Genomic DNA, 19759 nt, shown 5'->3' with positions numbered 1-19759 from the left:
TGGCACAATGCTGCCGGACACAAGCATCAATAAATATCCGGGAGTTCCATTTGCGAACTGCAAGTTCCTCCTCAAAGAGGATATCTTAAAAAGGTCGATTCTTAGATGGAGGGAGGAACGTACTTGTGGTACTACAAGACAGATATGGTCTGAGTACAATCGTAGGCGTTCCGAATATCTTATGTCACTTTCAAGGGCCTCTGTTTGCAAAGTTGTTGCGGCTATTACAGGACACTGGTTGGGCGGCAGGCATGCTGAACGCTTGGGCCTGGTAGTGTATCACGACTACTGCAGGAGCTGTCACAGTGGTGAGGACGAGGAGACAATGTGTCATCTTCTCTGCCACTGCCTAGCTCTTGCCATGAGGAGATGGACTTAATTGAGCCAGCCTCTCTTTGAGGATCTCTCCTACCTAAAGTCCGTCGACGTCAAAGCTCTCCTACTGTTCTTAAACAGCTCCAAGTAGTTCATGCAGTAGTGGCGGGGGATGGGTCAACCCTTTTTCGGTAACACAACGGACTCTATGGTCTAAGTGTGTCGCACGCCAGGACAGCCATTCTAACCTAACTTAACCTACCCTAAGAAAAGTATATTATTGTAATTAAGAATTTTTTAACTTCGATGATACTTTGATATTAAAATTGAAAAGCAGAACTTTCGAGATAGGTTAATAAACTATCACCAGGAAGATTTGAAAATAAAACACTACAATTTATAATATGGAAATTCTTCTCTGATGAAATCTTATTAGCTATGCCGAAAGTATTGCCTTTTTCGTTTTGATATTTATGCAGTTCTGAATGTCTTAAAAATTAAGTTTATTTTGGAATTAAAATAGTGAAATTTAATTAATAGTAATGCTTACCTGTAAATGCCTTCGGCGTTGGTCGTCATTATCCATATCTAATAACTCATCGATATCTACATCTACTTCTCGACTTTTTGGATCTTCTACCTGTAATATAAGCAGATAAAATTTATGTAATAAGAAAAATAATGATAGAAATAATTTTCTAGGATTATAAGAGCCATTAAATAAATAGTTGATAAAACGAGTTGTTAATATATTGAGCTTAGAGGAGAAATATACAATTTTTCAACATACTTTTCCAAAATTTTTCCGGGAATTTTTGTTTTTTTAAGAGATAGGTAGTAGATTTTTTCGCCCAAACGAAAAATTAACTAAAAATAAAATTTTCAAAGAAAATAGGAGGAAAAATAATTCAACTAATTTTTACGATTTTCTTACGGGGGAGAAAAACTTTCTTACTTTTCATGACTTGAGCTTTTCCACCATATTTGTAAATTAAAAATACTTTTTAAGGAACAAGCTTTTATTGTACTAAAAAGTAAAAAATAAATTTTCCTATGAGTCACTCATACTTGACTATTTGTAAAATCTGATTAACAAACAATAAAATTAGTATAAAATGAACTTGATACTTGAAATTAGTTTTGTTTTTATTGTTTATAATATTAGTCAGGCAAATTATATGTAAATAAATTTTATTTGAATCATACACATTACCTAAGTATTTCTATTGATTTCCGTTTTGTAGAAGCAGAGGTGAGGTACACATTGCGTGAAATATAATATTGACATTGAAATAAATATTTTTTATTGTTTTCTTTTATTGTTTGAAAATTATATCAATTTTACTCCAATTGTATATAATTTGGTTTATTTCATATTAGTGTAGGAGCTACATATTGTATGAAAAACTGTTGGAAGTTCATTGGTGGTTGTTGATTTAGTTTTAGTATCAATAATGAAATTCCGAAGGTTTATAAATCAAAACTTTAATGCCAGGCAAGCTGGACAACAATTTTCAGCTTTAATAAATTCATTTAAATACCACGGAAATCATTAATGAATCTTATTGATTTATTGTTCATAAATAAGAGCTGACTGACCAGCTCTGTTCTAACACCTAACTGATTGACAATCATAACTGTTATCTATATGCAATATACAATTTGTATACATCAAACAAATCATGGCCAACTATTCTGATATACTCAATGAATTATAACTACTTTACATTTAACAAAATTGAAAACTGTGTATATCAAGAAAGGGTGGAGGCTATAAAGCGGTGGTTTTTACTTTTAAGCCCAGTAAAGCGGGCGGGTATCAATCTAGTGAAAAATAAATGGTTTTATATGCAAAAAAAATTTTTATACTCGATCAAATGTAGAATGTGTGTGTGGTCGGAAAGTGTCCGATTCCTGAACGGTTCCGATTAACGTGTGTTCCGACTGCATTATGATCTCATCTAGTATAATTTCTTATAAGTTCATGATGTTACAACATTTATATGATTAATGTAAATTTTTTGTTTCAATTATATTTTTATTATGAATAAAAACTTTAGTTGAATAAATAAACATCTGCTTTTTGTTGAGTTATTTTTAATTAGTTTAATTACTATACTGTATATAAATGTAACTAAAGTACATTATAATCATATAAAAACTATAGAATAGTAATGGAGATCATGGCAAGCTCTGGATTTTGAAAATTTTCCTGAACTCTTCTCCAGCGTTTCCTTTTTTCAATCAAAATCTGTTTCGTAGCATCAGCAGTTCGATACCCTCGCCAAGATCCAGATTTTATGTTGGAAGTACTATGACTCAAAGACAAAGTTAATGTATATAACTCAAAATATGCATGGATATCTGACTAGTCTGGTGGAAATGCGTTTCATTAATGAGTGCATTTACAGGACTATATTTTTAATTGAAAATTATGAGGAGCCATTCTCAATGGGATGTGTTCTGACCCCCAAAAATCCTCCCGTGCGAACGGGCCTGCCGGATCTTTTCTAGTTTTTTAGTATGGAACTCTAAACTCCGATTAAAACATAGCTGAGAACACTTTCGATGAAATTATAAAAAAAAAAAAAATTAAATCCGTTTAGAAGATACGATATCACACATAGACACACAGATACGTTAAACGAATACTCCTCTTTTTAGCCGGGGGTTAAAAATGCCAAGAGATAAGATGAGAATACACTTTGCCTCTCTTCGTTTTGACTTTTGTGGGGTTGAATATTGTCTTGTATATGAAAGAAAACAGGCTGGTTAATCTCGTTGAGAAACCTAATTTCGTGTTTAATTTCGACATGCATTTTTTTGACATTCGACAAAATGTTTCTCCGCTTGGTCTGACTTTTTCTGACTTCAAAATTAGTTATTTCTGTTTGATTATTGAACCAAAGATCTTCCATGTACCTAAGGTTTGTAATTCAGAGGTGAGTATTGATCTTTGAAAATAACTTCTGTGAAAAGTTACAAGTAAATGGGCTTTCCTGGAGGGGGTTTTGGTAGCCAATAAGGAAAATGCTTTTAAGATGTGAACCAAAAATTCTCTCTCAATGTATATATAATATGTTAACGTGATTTTCGTGTTTTTGTTTCCAGTTGGTATGAAAGGTGTAGATTTGTTAATGATTGCATTAAGTAATATATGTAAAGCGTATAAAAAACATTCTATGGTAAATTAAAAAGGTTTTGTTTTTGTATAAAATTATTATATACTTTTAACATTACGTATAGATATTTATTATTGCATAAAATACAAGGTGATTGCAAATATTTAAAGCAGTTGTGGTCTTTATAATAAATTTCAAAATATGATGAATGTTCCCGAATGGGCGTTTTTGAGTGATTCTGATGATAAATTGAAAATTAAGACTTAAGAAACTATTTGTGCTGCCACCGCGACCGGTTTTATCCATTACCTACTCAACATCGGGTTTGAGTCCTAGCTTCTGTGTAACTTTTTCTTTTCTTTCTGTTTGCTTCAATATTGACTCCTTTTCTTTCAAAAGTGGTTTGCCATAATAAAAAAGATTCCTTTAAGATTTTGTGCTTATTGACATCAGAGTAAGTAAATAAGCTATAACGATACGGGCTCATTTTGAGTCATTTTAATATGTATAAGGAATTTTAAGGTCCTTGTTTGTTCCTTTTTATGTAAAGTCGGCTGCATAACTTAAATGCTTGTCTAGTACTAATTTATTTATTAACTTCAAGTACTAATTGATATATTGTATCAAAATATAAATAATTTTATTTTATTGCCATTTTTATACCAATTTTTGACTAAAAAACCCCCAATTTATGCAATTTTTTTGTTTTTTTAATTATGACTAATTTTGAAATTTAAGGCTTAAAAGACGATATTACTAACAAAATTTTGTTAGATTTTTTTTGTTTGTGACCATTGAAAGCGATATCAGAGTGGTAACCGATTTTTAGAGGTATCACCATCAGCATATGTTGTAAATATGTGCTTTTAGCCGAAAAAAAATTTTGATGCGCTAATATTTAAATTTTTTGCCATAAATAATACACTATCTCCAAAAGACGGTGATTTCAGATTCGTTACAATGAGTGATGATCTTTGGAAAGCTTGGAATTTATTTAGGGCCGTTTTGAAAATTCTCAGAGAAGAAAATGCTATTCTGTACTCTGTAAAATGACTAGCAATTGTAAATGTGATTTATGCCGATTTCAGTTTCTGTTTTGTTTTTCAAGTTTTACAAAACATAAACTCAATGGTCCATTTAGTGGTAAACCGACATTGAGTCATTAGCTATGCAGTTATGGCTTAAAAAGGACTGTACCGTTTAAAAATGAATTGCCCATTTCTTGAATGTTTATAATATTAATATACAAACACAACACTTCATCTATATAAACTAACCTCAATAATTATATGGATGAACAATGAAAATATTATCACGCCCTGATTAATTCAACTACTGTACTCTACGCTGTATCCAAGTATTATATGAATACTATAATATAATATAATAGAGTTCGTTCAAATCAAAGTGGCACCGAACAAGAGAGAGTGTAGATATGAGTACAGGTACATATACATATAGACTCTCTCTTGCTCGGTGCCACTTTGGTTTGAACGAACTCTACATACTATAGAGTATGTACACACAACTTGCTTGCTTGCCATCATGAGTATTTAATTAGTTATTATATATTGTTTAAAGTAACAATATTTTTATTATAAATTCATATACACAAGGGGCGTTTTGTTTTGTATCGTTATGGATTTTAATAATGAACGTATAAAATAATGGATACAGTAAAATGTATATGCATTCGAGAAAACTCTATGTGTGAGAATTATTCATCAATTGTCTCGTTCGAAGTTTTAATAATCGAAATTATTTACCAGTGAGGAATAAATCTCTCAACAGAGGTCGTTTTTCACGTCTGCACTTTGTAATGGTGAATTCACGCCAGAGTGGCGAGCGACACTCGATTAGCGATTAAACTACTCAATGAACAGTATGAAATTATTAGTTCATTGGACTTCAGTTCTGTCGCTTTTGGCTTGTTGTTCACCGTCCGCCGTTCTCATGTGAATTAACCATGCCTTTCATCCCACACTTCTATGTTGTAGGGAATATCTATGATTTTTTGTTTGTTTAAAAGCAGTATTCTGGTCTAGAAAATGAATTTCGATAGGGAATATTCGTGAAATTTAAATTTGATTCAAATATTTTTTTTCCATAACTTTATATGGCTGGACATTTCTATTAAACCATTATTTTAGTAATTAATATCTTTTTAATTACTTAAAATTAATTAATAATAGTACAAATTCAGTGAGGGAAATTGAAATTTCAAAAACGGAAATTCAAATTTTAAAACGGACATAACGTCATAGTATTTTCTTGTCAAATTCGCTAACATATACTGTATGGTATTAATTACTTATATTTTGTATGGTATTACATTGAGTTATATTATTCTACGGCTTTTATTAGAAAACTTAATAATAACGAGTGTAAATTCTGTGTTGTAAATTCACTTTTTTAAAGTGTAAATTGTACATTGAACTGTCACCAATTGACAGATCACATATTAATACGTCATCAACAGAGAGCACCAAAAGACTGCGTTTAAACATCTCAAAATTATTCTGTATTTTAAATATTTTTTTACACTTAATTAACGTATTTTTAAACAGTATTTATATTTTTACTATGTTATAATGGTGTAAACAATGAATTAAAAGTATAAAAAAAATACATGAATATTCTTTATTCCCGTTTCTGGGAACTCTGGCTTATTCATATTTCATTTTAAGTTTGAATACTATACGGTTGTTACGATTACAAATATATTTCATAATCAATAAATGATTAAAAAAACAATTTAATTGAGTAATCGGATTACTGATTACGGACTAAAAGTAAAAGATGTAATCAATTATAGATTACAGATTAAATAATCCAATTATAATTATAAGATTAAAGCTTACAATTTTTTCACTGTTTTATATTTTTTTCTTTTTTGAATATGTCAATCAGGCAGCAACGAAACTAAAATTGCAATGCTTATCGTGACTTTGTAATTTATTTATTTATTTTTGTAATTGAGTTGTAAAATTTGTAATAACATGAGCCAACCTAAAAACCTTCAGGAGAACTTTATTCATATTTTCTGTTTTTCAAAGTGTTTCAATTCCATTTTGAGCTTTGAATACCGTTCTGTAATACATTGTGAGAATAAATTTTCTAAATACGATAAAGTATATTATTTATCGTAATGGCTTATCAGTCGCAAAAATATCCGGGAAAGAAGTTAAAAGAATGCAAACACAGGAAAATAACTTCCTGTTTGTAATCAACTAACACAAAACGTGGAATTTTAAACAATAGGTATGTGTTTCAAATACCGGTAACAAAATATGATTTTTTACACGAAGAATTTGGTCAAATCAATTTGGTTAATCAAATTTTCCCGTTCTCAAAAACGAAAAAAACGAAAAAGGGGTTTTGGTACAAAATTAGATTGGATTGTACAGTGGGACCGCGGTAATCCGACAAACATTTTGCAAGGTGGTGTCGAATTAAATATCGAATTTGTCCGACTATAGAGTACTGCTACAAACTTATTGTAGTTCGGAACTTTTTGAAAAAGAAGTAATCCGATAAAATACATATCAAAGTGATAAGATTGCAATCGTTTTCTAATTTCAGCCACGAAGAATGAATTTATAATAAATTTGCATTGTAATTAACGTTATAGTTATGTCGGAATACAAGGGGTATCGGAGTAGTAGGGGCCGGATTACCGCGGGTCTACTATAATGAAAAAAAATAGATAAGATGTATGAAAAACTTACTGGACTTTCATATAATTTTTGTAATTCATCGTATAACCACATTTCAACAGCTAATCGCTTTCGAATTAAACTCATTTGATGACTACCATATTTTGCTGTAAGGAATTTCTCTCGGCGTTCCTTAACTTCACCTTTTTCAATGAAGTTAACATGTAATCCCGTTTTGGCTGGACTTCGCTCGCTACGTACTTCTGATGCCATAATACCATTTGGTGTGCCTCCATTAGATGTGGCTGGATATGTTGCTGCAACACCGCACTCCATTGACGGTGGTGGTACCACGTGGTTTTTCTGTAAAGAACACAATTAATCATGCGATTTGGTATACAAATTATTTTCCACTGCTTTTCATCACATTTTTTTAAGGTTAATTTAAATTTAAGGCCAATTGTGGATGAACGGAATGTTATATATCTGACTTTTAATCTAATGTCACTCAGATGTAAGTAATCGTGAATGAAAATTTACGAAGTACCTTAGATATATTTTTTGGAGGGATTCTAACAATTGATGTTAGTTGCGTCTAGATCAGAGTTTCAGCTTATTTTTTGGACAAATGACCGTTCTAATACTTTGCAAAAATCCATATACAGGGATGGAAATTTTTCTTCCCTTTGCCCACACCATACTCCGTACATATTTGATGCAGACGCTTGTTAAAGGTGCAATGATTAGTGAGAAAAATTGGTTGTTAGCAAACGTACTTTCCCATGTAGGTACATTGATATTAAGATAGGTTTGATTGATAGGGGGCCGTGATTGTTATGGGACCCGAAGAAGGTAAGTTTAGCTTCGACCAGCCTAACCGAGCATGGCTATGGATTAACCAGGCTATTTTGGTTTGATGTAGGCTTTGTCCCGGCTAGTCTACCCGATTGGTTCAAAATTTCTCTCTGCTATATATACTTAAAAACTAAAATAATATTTTAAAATAATTATAATTACATGAAAAATTCTTCCAAAGGCGTTAGAGCAGGATTTTTTCACGCTCTGAAATGAAAAAAGAAATTTATTTAATTTTTTAAATAAAATTTTAAATAAAAAAAAGTTTTTGGTAAAATGTAATATGTCAATGTCCATGATAAAAATACGGAAAATTTATTGTTAACCTAGTTATTTTCACCACATATATTTTCCATTTTGCACAATAAATAAAATTATTTTTGAATTTGGATAAAATGTTTATATTTTATACATGCCTAAGAGTAGCACTTTGTTATCATTTGTTAAATCTGGACCACATACAGTGTGTACACAGTTTTTGGTATCACTAAACATTTCAGTTGTTTGAAGTCGAATGAAATGTGGTTTTCGGAGCATGAAATAGAGTATCGAAATGAATATTTTCTGAGAAAATATTCAAGTTTGTAACCCCTGCGGTACATGCGTACGGGATACAACTTTCCTTTTTTTACAGATTTGATAGATTATTAATTTTAAAACATGTATATTAAAATTTTTGATTTAAATACATCATTGATAAAATTACAGCAAAATGAAATTTTGAATTTACGTAAGATCAAGATCTAAACGAAAACAAATGAAATTAAAGCTTAGTGCCAAAGTGGCTATAGATCTGTCAAACATTGCATTACAAGTGAAATTTACAAAATTTAAAAAACCACTGAGAAATTTTTCGGATAAGGAACCCTAAACTCGCACTTGAAACGTAAATAAGAACATTCCCTATTAAATTACCTTACAAACGAAAAAAAAAAAAAAACGAAAAAAATCCAAATCGTTCATCTGTTTAGGCGCTACCATTCCACAGACAGACAGACAGACACACATAGCGGTCAAACGTATAACACCTCTTTTTTGGTTCGGGGGTTAAAAATAAATAACGGTGAGGAAGTGGATCTTATCTTAATTTTAACAAAATTCAAGTGGCATGTAATAATTTGCTTAAAGTTTGAAGGTTTTTTCTTCTGTGGCCTTTTTTTTCTCTCTATCACCATACTGATAAACACGAACCCATATTTTTAATTACCCCTTAAAGTTTGCCAAGAGTAAAGTTTAAAGGCTTGTGTTTGTTAAGAATCTTATAGTAAACTGTTTTTTTTAAATCAATATTTATTCATCGAATACTTCTCGAAGTTTCTAATTAACCGCGAACGATTCGTGAATAAAAAATACACTGTAAATAGAGGAATCCCAAGAATATAGCCCCAGTACACCATGATCTATCTGTGTTGCCAATGCCAAAAAGTCAAAAATCTTTGTCTACCTTCAATATTTAATATAATAATTCATCGTGGGTAAACATCTTAAGTAATGACCCAATTCGTCTATTGCGAATAAAATAGAGTAAAAGGAAAAACAAGATTTAAATTGTGATATAAATTTTAAATAAAAATCAAATATTCTCTACCTTCTCATAAGAAAATAGGCTATTTCATGTGAAATATATATTTTTAGCATATAATCTAAAAGAACACTTGGTGATGTTCATGCCTAATGTTTATCACTGTAGAAGGTGATTAGTAGCACGGACACCGCGTAAGTATTTGATACTAAGTAATAGAACAGCAGGTAAGTACGCAATTTACGTTAAAAATAAAATATCGCATGATAAAGTTATTTTGACTTCCATTATACATTATTTATTTGACAAAATTTGAATCATTGTCCATAAAGTTTGACGATATTAATCCACGAAAAGGGTGGTTTATGGTCCGTAAGATGGACAGAGAAATCTGTGCGAGAAGGCTGCATCGATGTTCTGACGATATCGTCCTATCTGCATTTAGTATCCAGGCTCGATTTCGTAAACTCAATCAGGATAAGAAATGCGAATCTCAAATAATTCCTTAGACATTTTTTCGATATGGCTGCATCGAACAAATCAATTAGAGAAGAGATTTTTCCAAAAACAAGAACTTAAAGGTAGTTGGCCTCAATTTTTTGCAAATGCCATATAGATTCTTCTTTTCTATTTGTTTCACGATACAGTTATATCGGAAAAGCTCTCTGAAATTTATTTACTTTTTTATGCCTCATAATTCCCCTCTGATGAAGGTAACCAGATCGAACTTTGCTTTGTGTAAAACGGCTGGTAGGATAATATCTTTCTCTAGTATTGGAATATCGGTGCTCAAAGCAAGAAGCATTTACTTCTGGCAATGCATTTTTTCAAGACATATTTTTAATACAGCGTGGTACCTTCTTTTACATAGACCGAGAATTTATAATTTGTCCCAACCGAGACCAACAAAATAAATTTTCGTTTCCATTATCATGAATATTAAGTGAATATTAATTGCATCTTGCGAATATTGTTGTGCAAATAAATTCAGCTCGTTATTTGAAATTGTGCCGATAAATTCAAGCACGCAGGTCTGGATTTACATATTGCAAATAATTCTTAACGAATTCTTAAGCATATAGCATCAATAAAAAAGATTTGCGTGGAAATTTTCTTTTCAGTTCAAATTGTATGTGCTTTTTATTGTATCAGAACTAGCTGAAGAAACTTAGGGCGTCATTTTTTGCCATTGCCCAGCGGCGCTTTGTGTAAATCCGACCCTTCAAGCACGTATACGAATATTATAAGTTAGGAGAGTAATTATGATAAGTTAATGCATACTAGTGATGATTACGTTGTTGACCAAATACGGATTTATAATACAAAAAAATTTAAATTTAAAATTTTACAATAATGGATGTTAAATTGATGTATTTGATTATATTTATAAAACTAATGTTGATTGCATGTATTAAAACATTAAAATATAACATTCTTGACTGCGAATAAAAAGCAGACTTTACTTTTAAACTAAAAACTATATGATATAAAAACACCTTTTCCGAAGACTCGTTTACTATGTACATTTTATTAAATTATCAATGGTGTACATTGATACGCTCGCTCTATTTAAAATAAATGTCAGGTGAGAATAAAAATATTGATAAATCGTAAAATCTTTTTTTACAAAAATATACATTTCGCTTGTGTAATATAATTTTAAGGGCTTATAGAGCCATTAAGAGCCATCTATCTATAGGATGTTCTTCTTATTAAGAAACTTTAAAGTCCTCCAAAATGTCGCAGTGATTCTGCTGGTATATCATCTTATAAAGTTTTCGATATTAGTCCGAAGTTCGTAAAAGGAAACTGCTGAAAATCTTCAAAAACATAACTGGGCAATCAGTTAATATTCGAATAGGTTAAAAAACTAACCATTCCTTTAGTTAAAGACTATTTTTTAAAAATTATTGAAAAGAGTATTTCTATGAAAATGTTTTTTGCTTTCGACGCTAAAAATACTTTTGCCAAAAATTTAGATATAAATGAAAGAATAATTCATCTAAAGCATATTTAAGTAACTTTTTTTAATATTAATAATTCCATTTTTTTTTAATTATGAATATAAAATATATTACCTCGCTGAGGCTGTGAGTCAATCGGTTTCTATGGAAATTTGCTTTATAATATAGTGAAAGCCAGCTGAGAAACAAACCTTGTTATATTTTCTTTTCTCCGTGCGAAGGTGTTACGAAAGCGAGGTGTTGACGTCACTCCCGCTTGAATTTATAGTTAAGAAAAACCATTTTCAATAACTATGTCTCAACTTGAAGTCAACAAAAATTTATTCTTACAATTTCAATTGTAAAATTACATGAAAAATCAAATAAAAAAATTTTTTTAAATAAATTTTTCTTTATAATTTTTAGTATTTTCATAACTGGCATAACTAGATAGTACGGTGAAAAATATGTGCATTAGCTTCTTCTTTAAGTACTTGCTTAGGTATACTGGCACTCAAAAGATGAATTAATTATTTTATATTAGCAAAATTGTGTCGAACCCTTATTATATTCATTCATGCACTATAGTGATAAGAGATGCTTATGTTTGATCGAATTGTAATTTGCATTTTACATTGATATCATTTATGAGATAATCCTAATTATGCGATGATGTAATTTTAATGAACTATTAATTATTCAAAGAGATAAGATAAAAATTTTATTTCATTTAAAAAATTGATGCGTTTTCAATAAGAATCAATTTTTAATCTTAGAAAGAAGAACGTATATCTACTATATATATATGCTATATATGTTTATACTATATATGTTTTCCCGTCGCTACCACCAATAGGGTTTTGAATAAATACCACTATTAATAAATCGGTTGGATAAAAGTTTCTAATGATTAATCATGATATGTAGATAACAAAACACAAAATTATGTTTTATTAAAAATAAGGATTATTATTATTTTTATAAAATGATTTTAGTAAAATTAGGCATTCAGGATCACGTGATAGCAAACACCAATCAGAAAGTATAGAAAGTATTACGTCACGCCATGACGAACGCTATGCAAACAACGTTACATTTTAATAGAACGAAGAAGATCACTTGATTAAAATTGCTTAAGCTTGCATACAAAAAAATGCTTGTATGATGAAAAGCTCGTGATGTCATTCAAGGCGACATGACACACTACATTGCTTTATATGTAAATTTGATTGGTTTTTGAAAATGCAAAATAAATAATGCAAATAGTGTTTTTTTTAGTTTTTAATAATGCTTTTTTGGTGTAAATCAGATACTAATATAAATTTAGGACAAAAGTCTATTATTACTGTATTGTAAAATGTTTTCGAATTGCATTAAAAGATTAGGTAGATTAAGTAGAAATAGAAAATTGTGTAACTTGCAAAAAAATCTACTTTCGGCACCAGTTCCGGTTTCGGCAGAAAATCTGCCGAAACGTCGTTCGGCTAACTTTGAGTGAGTTCGTGTCAGCTGAGTGCCGGTCAGTCCGGTGTAATTTTGTTGTGACTTGATGTGTTGTGTTGTGAATGCGTTCTTGGATTTGGTTTTATTAATTTTAACCACCCAAATATTGAAACAACTGCCTGCTATCGCTTTGATTTAAAAGTGTGGGATCTTCAGATACTTGTTTGTTGATTTTAACTATGAGAAAACACATAGTATGTACACAATATTCATTTAATTCAAACTCAATTATTGTTTTTATTTTATTCATTTAACTCAATTATTGTTTATTATTTGATTTACACGTTTTAACTATCTGTATAAGTGTAAAAAATACCCCAAATTTCAGTAAACAATCAATTTTTAACATGTCTAAAAAAGTTTCAGTTTCGGTAGAAATTCCAATTTCGGTCGGACACTATTATAGGTATTACCAATATGTGCCTGAAAACGTTTTAGAAAATGAGAAAATGTAGATTTGAATAATAACTTGTTGAGGTATTTTTTGAAGGTCTTTTATAAATATTTGTAGGTATATTGATTTCGTGATGAAAATAGTTTGTAAAAACATTCAACAAATAATGTTAAAATAAGCACAATTATATATGAAAAGTAAAAATATTTATACGATTTAATAGTATGTACTGCAGTACTTTAAAAACTAGTACTCAGGTCTTTTTTTATAAGGTTCAATCACATAAGTTTAGTCGTCATATCGTTTTCATGTTTATAGGTATAATAATGAAACTGGGTTAAAATATTCAAATATCACGTGCATATTAAATATATTGTTCTTTATATCAGCGATTCTAAATCAATTTTTCATATAGTGGAGAGCCGTTAGATTTATACCTCTGAATCTACGGATAGTCAACGAATCTTTATAAAAACTGTTTGTTTTAAAAACGACTGCATTGTTTAAAGCTTACTTAAAGAAGTTAAAAACAATAAATAACTCGATAAACAATAAAGTTACAGAAAAAAAGTCTTAAGTAAGTAAGTCGCATAAGTACGCTTTAAACAATGCAGTCGAACAGTTTTTATAAAGATTCATTGACTATATTATACCTTACGAATCTCTGTTAATATCTGTGTTGTCATTTTCCATCAAAAAGCGTTTTGTTTTTCTCAAGGTCATAGAAAAGAAATTAACCATGGCCAAAATTACGATATTGTCCCGATCTATATCTATTTAATGCAGCCGATCTTGATAATAAAATTGGGAAGATAGTGCAAGTTATTCACTTTTTTAAACACATGTAAAAGCTTTGAAAGTTATGCTTATAGACTAGTCGCTAGCCCGAAAAATATGTTGGAACTCTGATCTGAACGCTACTCACATCAATTGTTAGACTCCCTACAAAAAACATTTCTAACTTAATCCGCTAATTTTCATTCACGTTTACTTCAAAATAAAAGGATTAGAAATTTTTTTATCTTAAATTTGAGCGCCATCTATCTAATCACATAAAGCTTAGCCATTTAGCTTATGGATACAAAAAAATAGCCGAAGATTTGATATAGACTTTTGCTGAATAGTCTGCCTAGCCCTAAAGTATATATAAAATCCTGACGCCTATAAACACGAAAGTTTTGTTTCGGTTTTGCTTCTTTTATCGATTGTATTGTAACGAGTCTTTGAATTGTTTTTTTTGAATTGTTTTTTTTGAAGTCGGTTTTGTTTTTTGGTAAAAGTTTTTGGTTGATCAGTGCGTGGTATCAGATTTTATTCAATTTTATTACAAATATCTTGTGACCTCATTTTTACAATGAAAGAACCATTAATTTTTCTTTTACATAATACTTTTACATAGTTTTTTCAGTATTATTTAACCGGACATAATAAAATATATAAAATATCTGGTTAGTATAACATTTACATTAAGCAAGTAGAATGCATAAAGTAAGGAAAAGAGAAAAAATCAGAGTTTATTTACATAAAAATAAATTTTTTTTTTCACTTCTTATAATGTTTGAATCAATGCCAAATGCAAAATGATTATTTTTCTTTGTTAAAAATAAATATATACAAGAAAAAATAATAAAAACAAGTGAAAACAAACAATTGACTGAGTTAATTGTTGAGACACCATGTATAGGCAGTGCTGATTACTCTTTCACATTACACATACATACATGTCACACATGTACCACTAGTTCGATTTACATCTAGGCATATCAATATCGCGAGTATGACAAAGTACATGCGTTAAGCAATGCATCTAAGTAAGAGATATTATAGATGTTATATGAAATTGCAAAAAAGACTTGTATCGTGGCTTCGATGTCTTTTCAGCTATACAACAGTTCTTCTGTTGTGTGCCTGCATAGAGTGGGAGAGAACACAAGTATATAATACTGCTCACTTAGATGCATTATATAAAAATTTCAGCTTGATATGTTTTTTCGTTTTTTAGTTATCGTGATGACAGATGGACAGACGACAGACAGACAGACCGAAAATGGACTAATTTAATGATTTTATGAACACCTATACCTAAATTTTGTTCATAGCATCAATATTTTTAAGCGTTACAAACTTGGGACAAAACTTAGTATACCTTGGTATATTTCATATACATAAACTAAAGTACATAACCAAAAAATCGAAAAAAATTTATGGTTTCTGATTTGAATGAAACTTAGTATATAAGGTAATTTTGACCCAAAAAATTCAAAAATCGTATTCATTTGATGATTGGAAGCATAGTTTTTGAAATATCACCCATTATCCCATATTTTGGCTCGATATCTCCGAAACTAGTTTCCTAATCGTTATATAAATACGATTTTTGTAAATTATGGGTCAAAATTACCTTATAAATAGAGTTTTATCGAAATCGGAGCCAACATTTTTTTTTCGATTTTTTCGATTTTTGTAAAGGGGTGTACCCCTTAAAAAAATTCCAAAAAATCGAAAAAAATTTATGGTTTCTGATTTGGATAAAACTTAGTATATAAGGTAATTTTGACCCAAAAATTTCAAAAATCGTATTCATTTCATGATTGGAAGCATAGTTTTTGAAATATCACCCATTATCCCATATTTTGGCTCGATATCTCCGAAACTAGTTTCCTAATCGTTATATAAATACGATTTTTGTAAATTATGGGTCAAAATTACCTTATAAACAGAGTTTTATCGAAATCGGAGCCAACATTTTTTTTTCGATTTTTTCGATTTTTGTAAAGGGGTACCCCTTAAAAAAATTCCAAAAAATCGAAAAAAATTTATGGTTTCTGATTTGGATAAAACTTAGTATATAAGGTAATTTTGACCCAACAATTTCAAAAATCGTATTCATTTCATGATTGGAAGCATAGTTTTTGAAATATCACCCATTATTCCATATTTTGGCTCGATATCTCCGAAACTAGTTTCCTAATCGTTATATAAATACGATTTTTGTAAATTATGGGTCAAAATTACCTTATAAACAGAGTTTTATCGAAATCGGAGCCAACATTTTTTTTTCGATTTTTTCGATTTTGTATAAAGGGGTACCCCTTAAAAAAAAACCAAAAAATCGAAAAAACCAATACTTGTAATTTTGGAATAATTAATAATTTTGAATGGAATACGCAAAGTTAATTTTTGATAAGGAACATTTTTTACATTTAAACTTTTGTTATATCTCTTTCGGTTTACAAGACCCAATTCACCTATGATGCTCATTTACGAACTTGACCTCACTTTTTACGTCCTGAGTACGCTGTAAAAATTTCAGCTTGATATCTTTTTCGTTTGTGAGTTATCGTGTCCACAGACGGACGGACGGACGGACGGACAACCGGAAATGTACTAAATAGGTGATTTTATGAACACCTATGACAAAATTTTTTCCTTCATCATTATTTTTAAGCGTTACAAACTTGGGACTAAACTTAATATACTATGTATATTTCATATATACATAGTATAATAAAAGATCAGATGATCTATATCAAAATAATCATTTCATGAAAATAAAACGTACGACATTTTATGTTTAAGTATTTAGAAAACATTTTATGCGATTTAAATTTACGACTTTTTCGTTATTATTTATGTTAAGTGAAATGTGAAATGTATTTCTGGATAAATATTTTTATTGTAAAGAATATAAAAAAAAAATTGTTCCACTTTTGAGTAATTTGAGATATTTGTTTTTTGATAAATGTTTATCTGATCCTCAAGAGAAAAAAATAATCTTCTGTTTTTTAATTATTAAGATGTTTAATGGGGTCATTTTTAAACTAGAGGGATACCCACCCGCTTCGCTGGGTTTACAAGTAAAGATTGATAAAAATTGCTCGCGCTTATCCCCTTTCTATAACACTCGCAAAAATGGTAAGGATTGTTTTACACAGGTAAAATATATGTATGGTTTTCTATTTTTTAAATGTATAATAGTCGTAATTATTCATTGAGTACATCAGAAAAGATGGCCGTAAAATATTTTATATTGACTATTTTTACAGAAATCTGTAATTTATGGTAATGTCAAATTAAATTTTTACTTTTATTTAATTTTTTTTTATTAATATATCTTTATAAATTATATCTCATGTGTTATTCTGATATATCATCTATATTGCTGTCCAGTTTCATTAAAAACCATTCGCTAGTTTTTGCGTGAAAGCGTAACAAACAAACAAACATCTTTACTTTCACATTTATAAAAAATATAGGGATTTTTAATTAAAGATCAATTGATTCTCGCTTAACTAAATAGCGATTAATATTAATAATGATATTAATCATTGAATTAATCATTAATTGTTTAATTCAAAGCGAAGAAACTCTTGAAAACATCAATTAAAATTTTTATAACAGTTAATTCAATTATAAACTTATTTTAGAACAAATGTTGCAAATTTGAAACTAATTTAAAACATTTTTGTATAAATTCTCACATAAAAATTAGTATTATTAATTTTGAATGTCACTAATTATATATTATTATAAAAAAAGAACCCTATATAGAATTACAATCGCGAATGAATCATTTCATATTATTTTATATACTTGACTTCGTAAAGAAAGAATTTCCTTTGTTTGTAATGCATTATAAGATACCACAACACAATTGACTTAAAGGCATCATCATTTAAAGAAAACATTATGAATATCCTCTGTTCGATGTCCTGTCATATATCAAGACGGTGGACAAAATTCAAGACAGACAAGTGAAAACTAACAATTGACTGAGTTAATTGTTTAAATACCATGTATAGACAGTTTTGATTACTCTATCACATTACACATATACCTATACATGTCACACATAAATGATATTCCCATATAATACATACTATACAATTTACGCCTAATTTGCGTCCTCACGGGTAAACAGTGATGTTTATGAAAAAAATTTTAACAAAAGTTGTTTATTTTTTGATAAGGAACATTTATTATTAGTAAACTTTTGTTCTATCTCTTTCTTTTTTCTTTTTGTTCTAACAGTATACAAAATGAGTTCTACGGACCCAAGACCCAATTGACCTATGTTGCCCATTTACGAACTTGGCCTTACTTTTTATGTTCTGAATACGCTGTAAAAATTTCAGCCTGATATCATTTTTCGTTTTTAAGTTATCGAGTTGGCAGACGGGCGGACGAACGGACAATCGAAAATGGACTAATTAGGTGATTTTATAAACACCTATACCAAAATTTTGTTCGTAGCATCAATATTTTTAAGCGTTACAAACTTGGGACTAAACTTGTTTAAATAAATAAATGACTTCAATAGTAGGCATATTTAAAACCTTAATAAATTATTCAAAACAAAAAAATCTCTTTGTGCCCGACTAATTAAGGATGTATGAATACGGTAGCGGAGACACAAATTAAAAAAAAAATATATTTTCAACTTTGATGGTGAATTATATAATAACTTGACGATATGAGACGAAAAGTAAGAATACAATTTTTCGATATCTGGCGTAATTTTCAAAGATACGGAAATTGAAAATTTGGTTTAATTATTTAACTTTCGATATTTCGAAAACAAAGCAGATATCGAAGAATTGTATTTAATGTTTGTAATAGTATTTGCAGTTGTATGTTTCCGAGCCACTTCTCCATGAACCATTTGGAGCTGTTTCAGAACAGCAGGAGTGCTTTGACTTCGACGGACTTTAGGTCGGAGAGGTCGTCAAAGAGAGGCAAAGGCAGAGAAGATGAGACATTGCCCCCTCCTCCAAACCACTGTTACAGCTCCTGTAGTAGTCGTGATACATTGCCAGGCCCAGGCGTTCAGCATGCCTGCCGCCCAGCAATTGTCCTGTACTAGTCGCAACAACTTTGCTAATAGAGGCACTTGGAAGTGATATAAGATCTTCGGAACACCTACGATTGTACTCAGACCATATCTGCCTTGCATTACCAAAAGTACGTTCCTCCCTCCATCTAAGATTGGCCTTTTTTAAGATATCCTCTTTGAGGAGCAACTTGCAATTTGCAAATGGAAATCCCGGATATTTATTGATGCTTGTGTCCGGCAGCATTATGAAATTTCTAGCAGGCTCGTCGGCTTTACAATTTCCGGGAATGTCTCTGTGTTCCGGTACCCATACAAGGTTTACATTCATTGTTTCGCCAGCTCGTTTAAGGACGCACGGTTACCTTTGAGGTTAGATAGACTGAGCTGCTGAAGGATTTAAGGGCTACATTGTAGCAAGATTTATCATGTTTAAAATGAAAAACGAAACTTTTTCAATGGGTTTTTTTATTGGTTATCCAATTTTATAACACATGCATAAAATGGAATATCTTTCATTAACATCATCATATCCAGCCAGCATTATGAAGTTAATTTATTTAACTTTTTAAGTTGTTCCCAACGCAGAACGAAGATGATTCATATATTACATATTTAC

The 19759-nt window shown here is 30.1% G+C and overlaps 1 protein-coding gene across 1 annotated transcript in view; it reads right to left on the bottom strand.

The window, feature by feature from the left end:
• The window catches only part of LOC123294755 (protein phosphatase 1 regulatory subunit 14C), a 153560-nt gene that overhangs the window by 1271 nt on the left and 132530 nt on the right, over nt 1-19759 (bottom strand). The window contains exons 2-4 of the mRNA XM_044875894.1: nt 8111-8155; nt 7166-7456; nt 866-955 (exon numbers count right to left, since the gene is read on the bottom strand). Coding sequence (XP_044731829.1) covers nt 866-955; nt 7166-7456; nt 8111-8155 — 426 coding nt within the window. The remainder of the gene's footprint in view (nt 1-865; nt 956-7165; nt 7457-8110; nt 8156-19759) is intronic.

Source organism: Chrysoperla carnea, chromosome 3, assembly GCF_905475395.1.
Source record: "Chrysoperla carnea chromosome 3, inChrCarn1.1, whole genome shotgun sequence".
NCBI classification, from domain to species: Eukaryota; Metazoa; Arthropoda; class Insecta; order Neuroptera; family Chrysopidae; genus Chrysoperla; species Chrysoperla carnea.
This window is presented reverse-complemented; position numbering and strand designations above follow the sequence as displayed.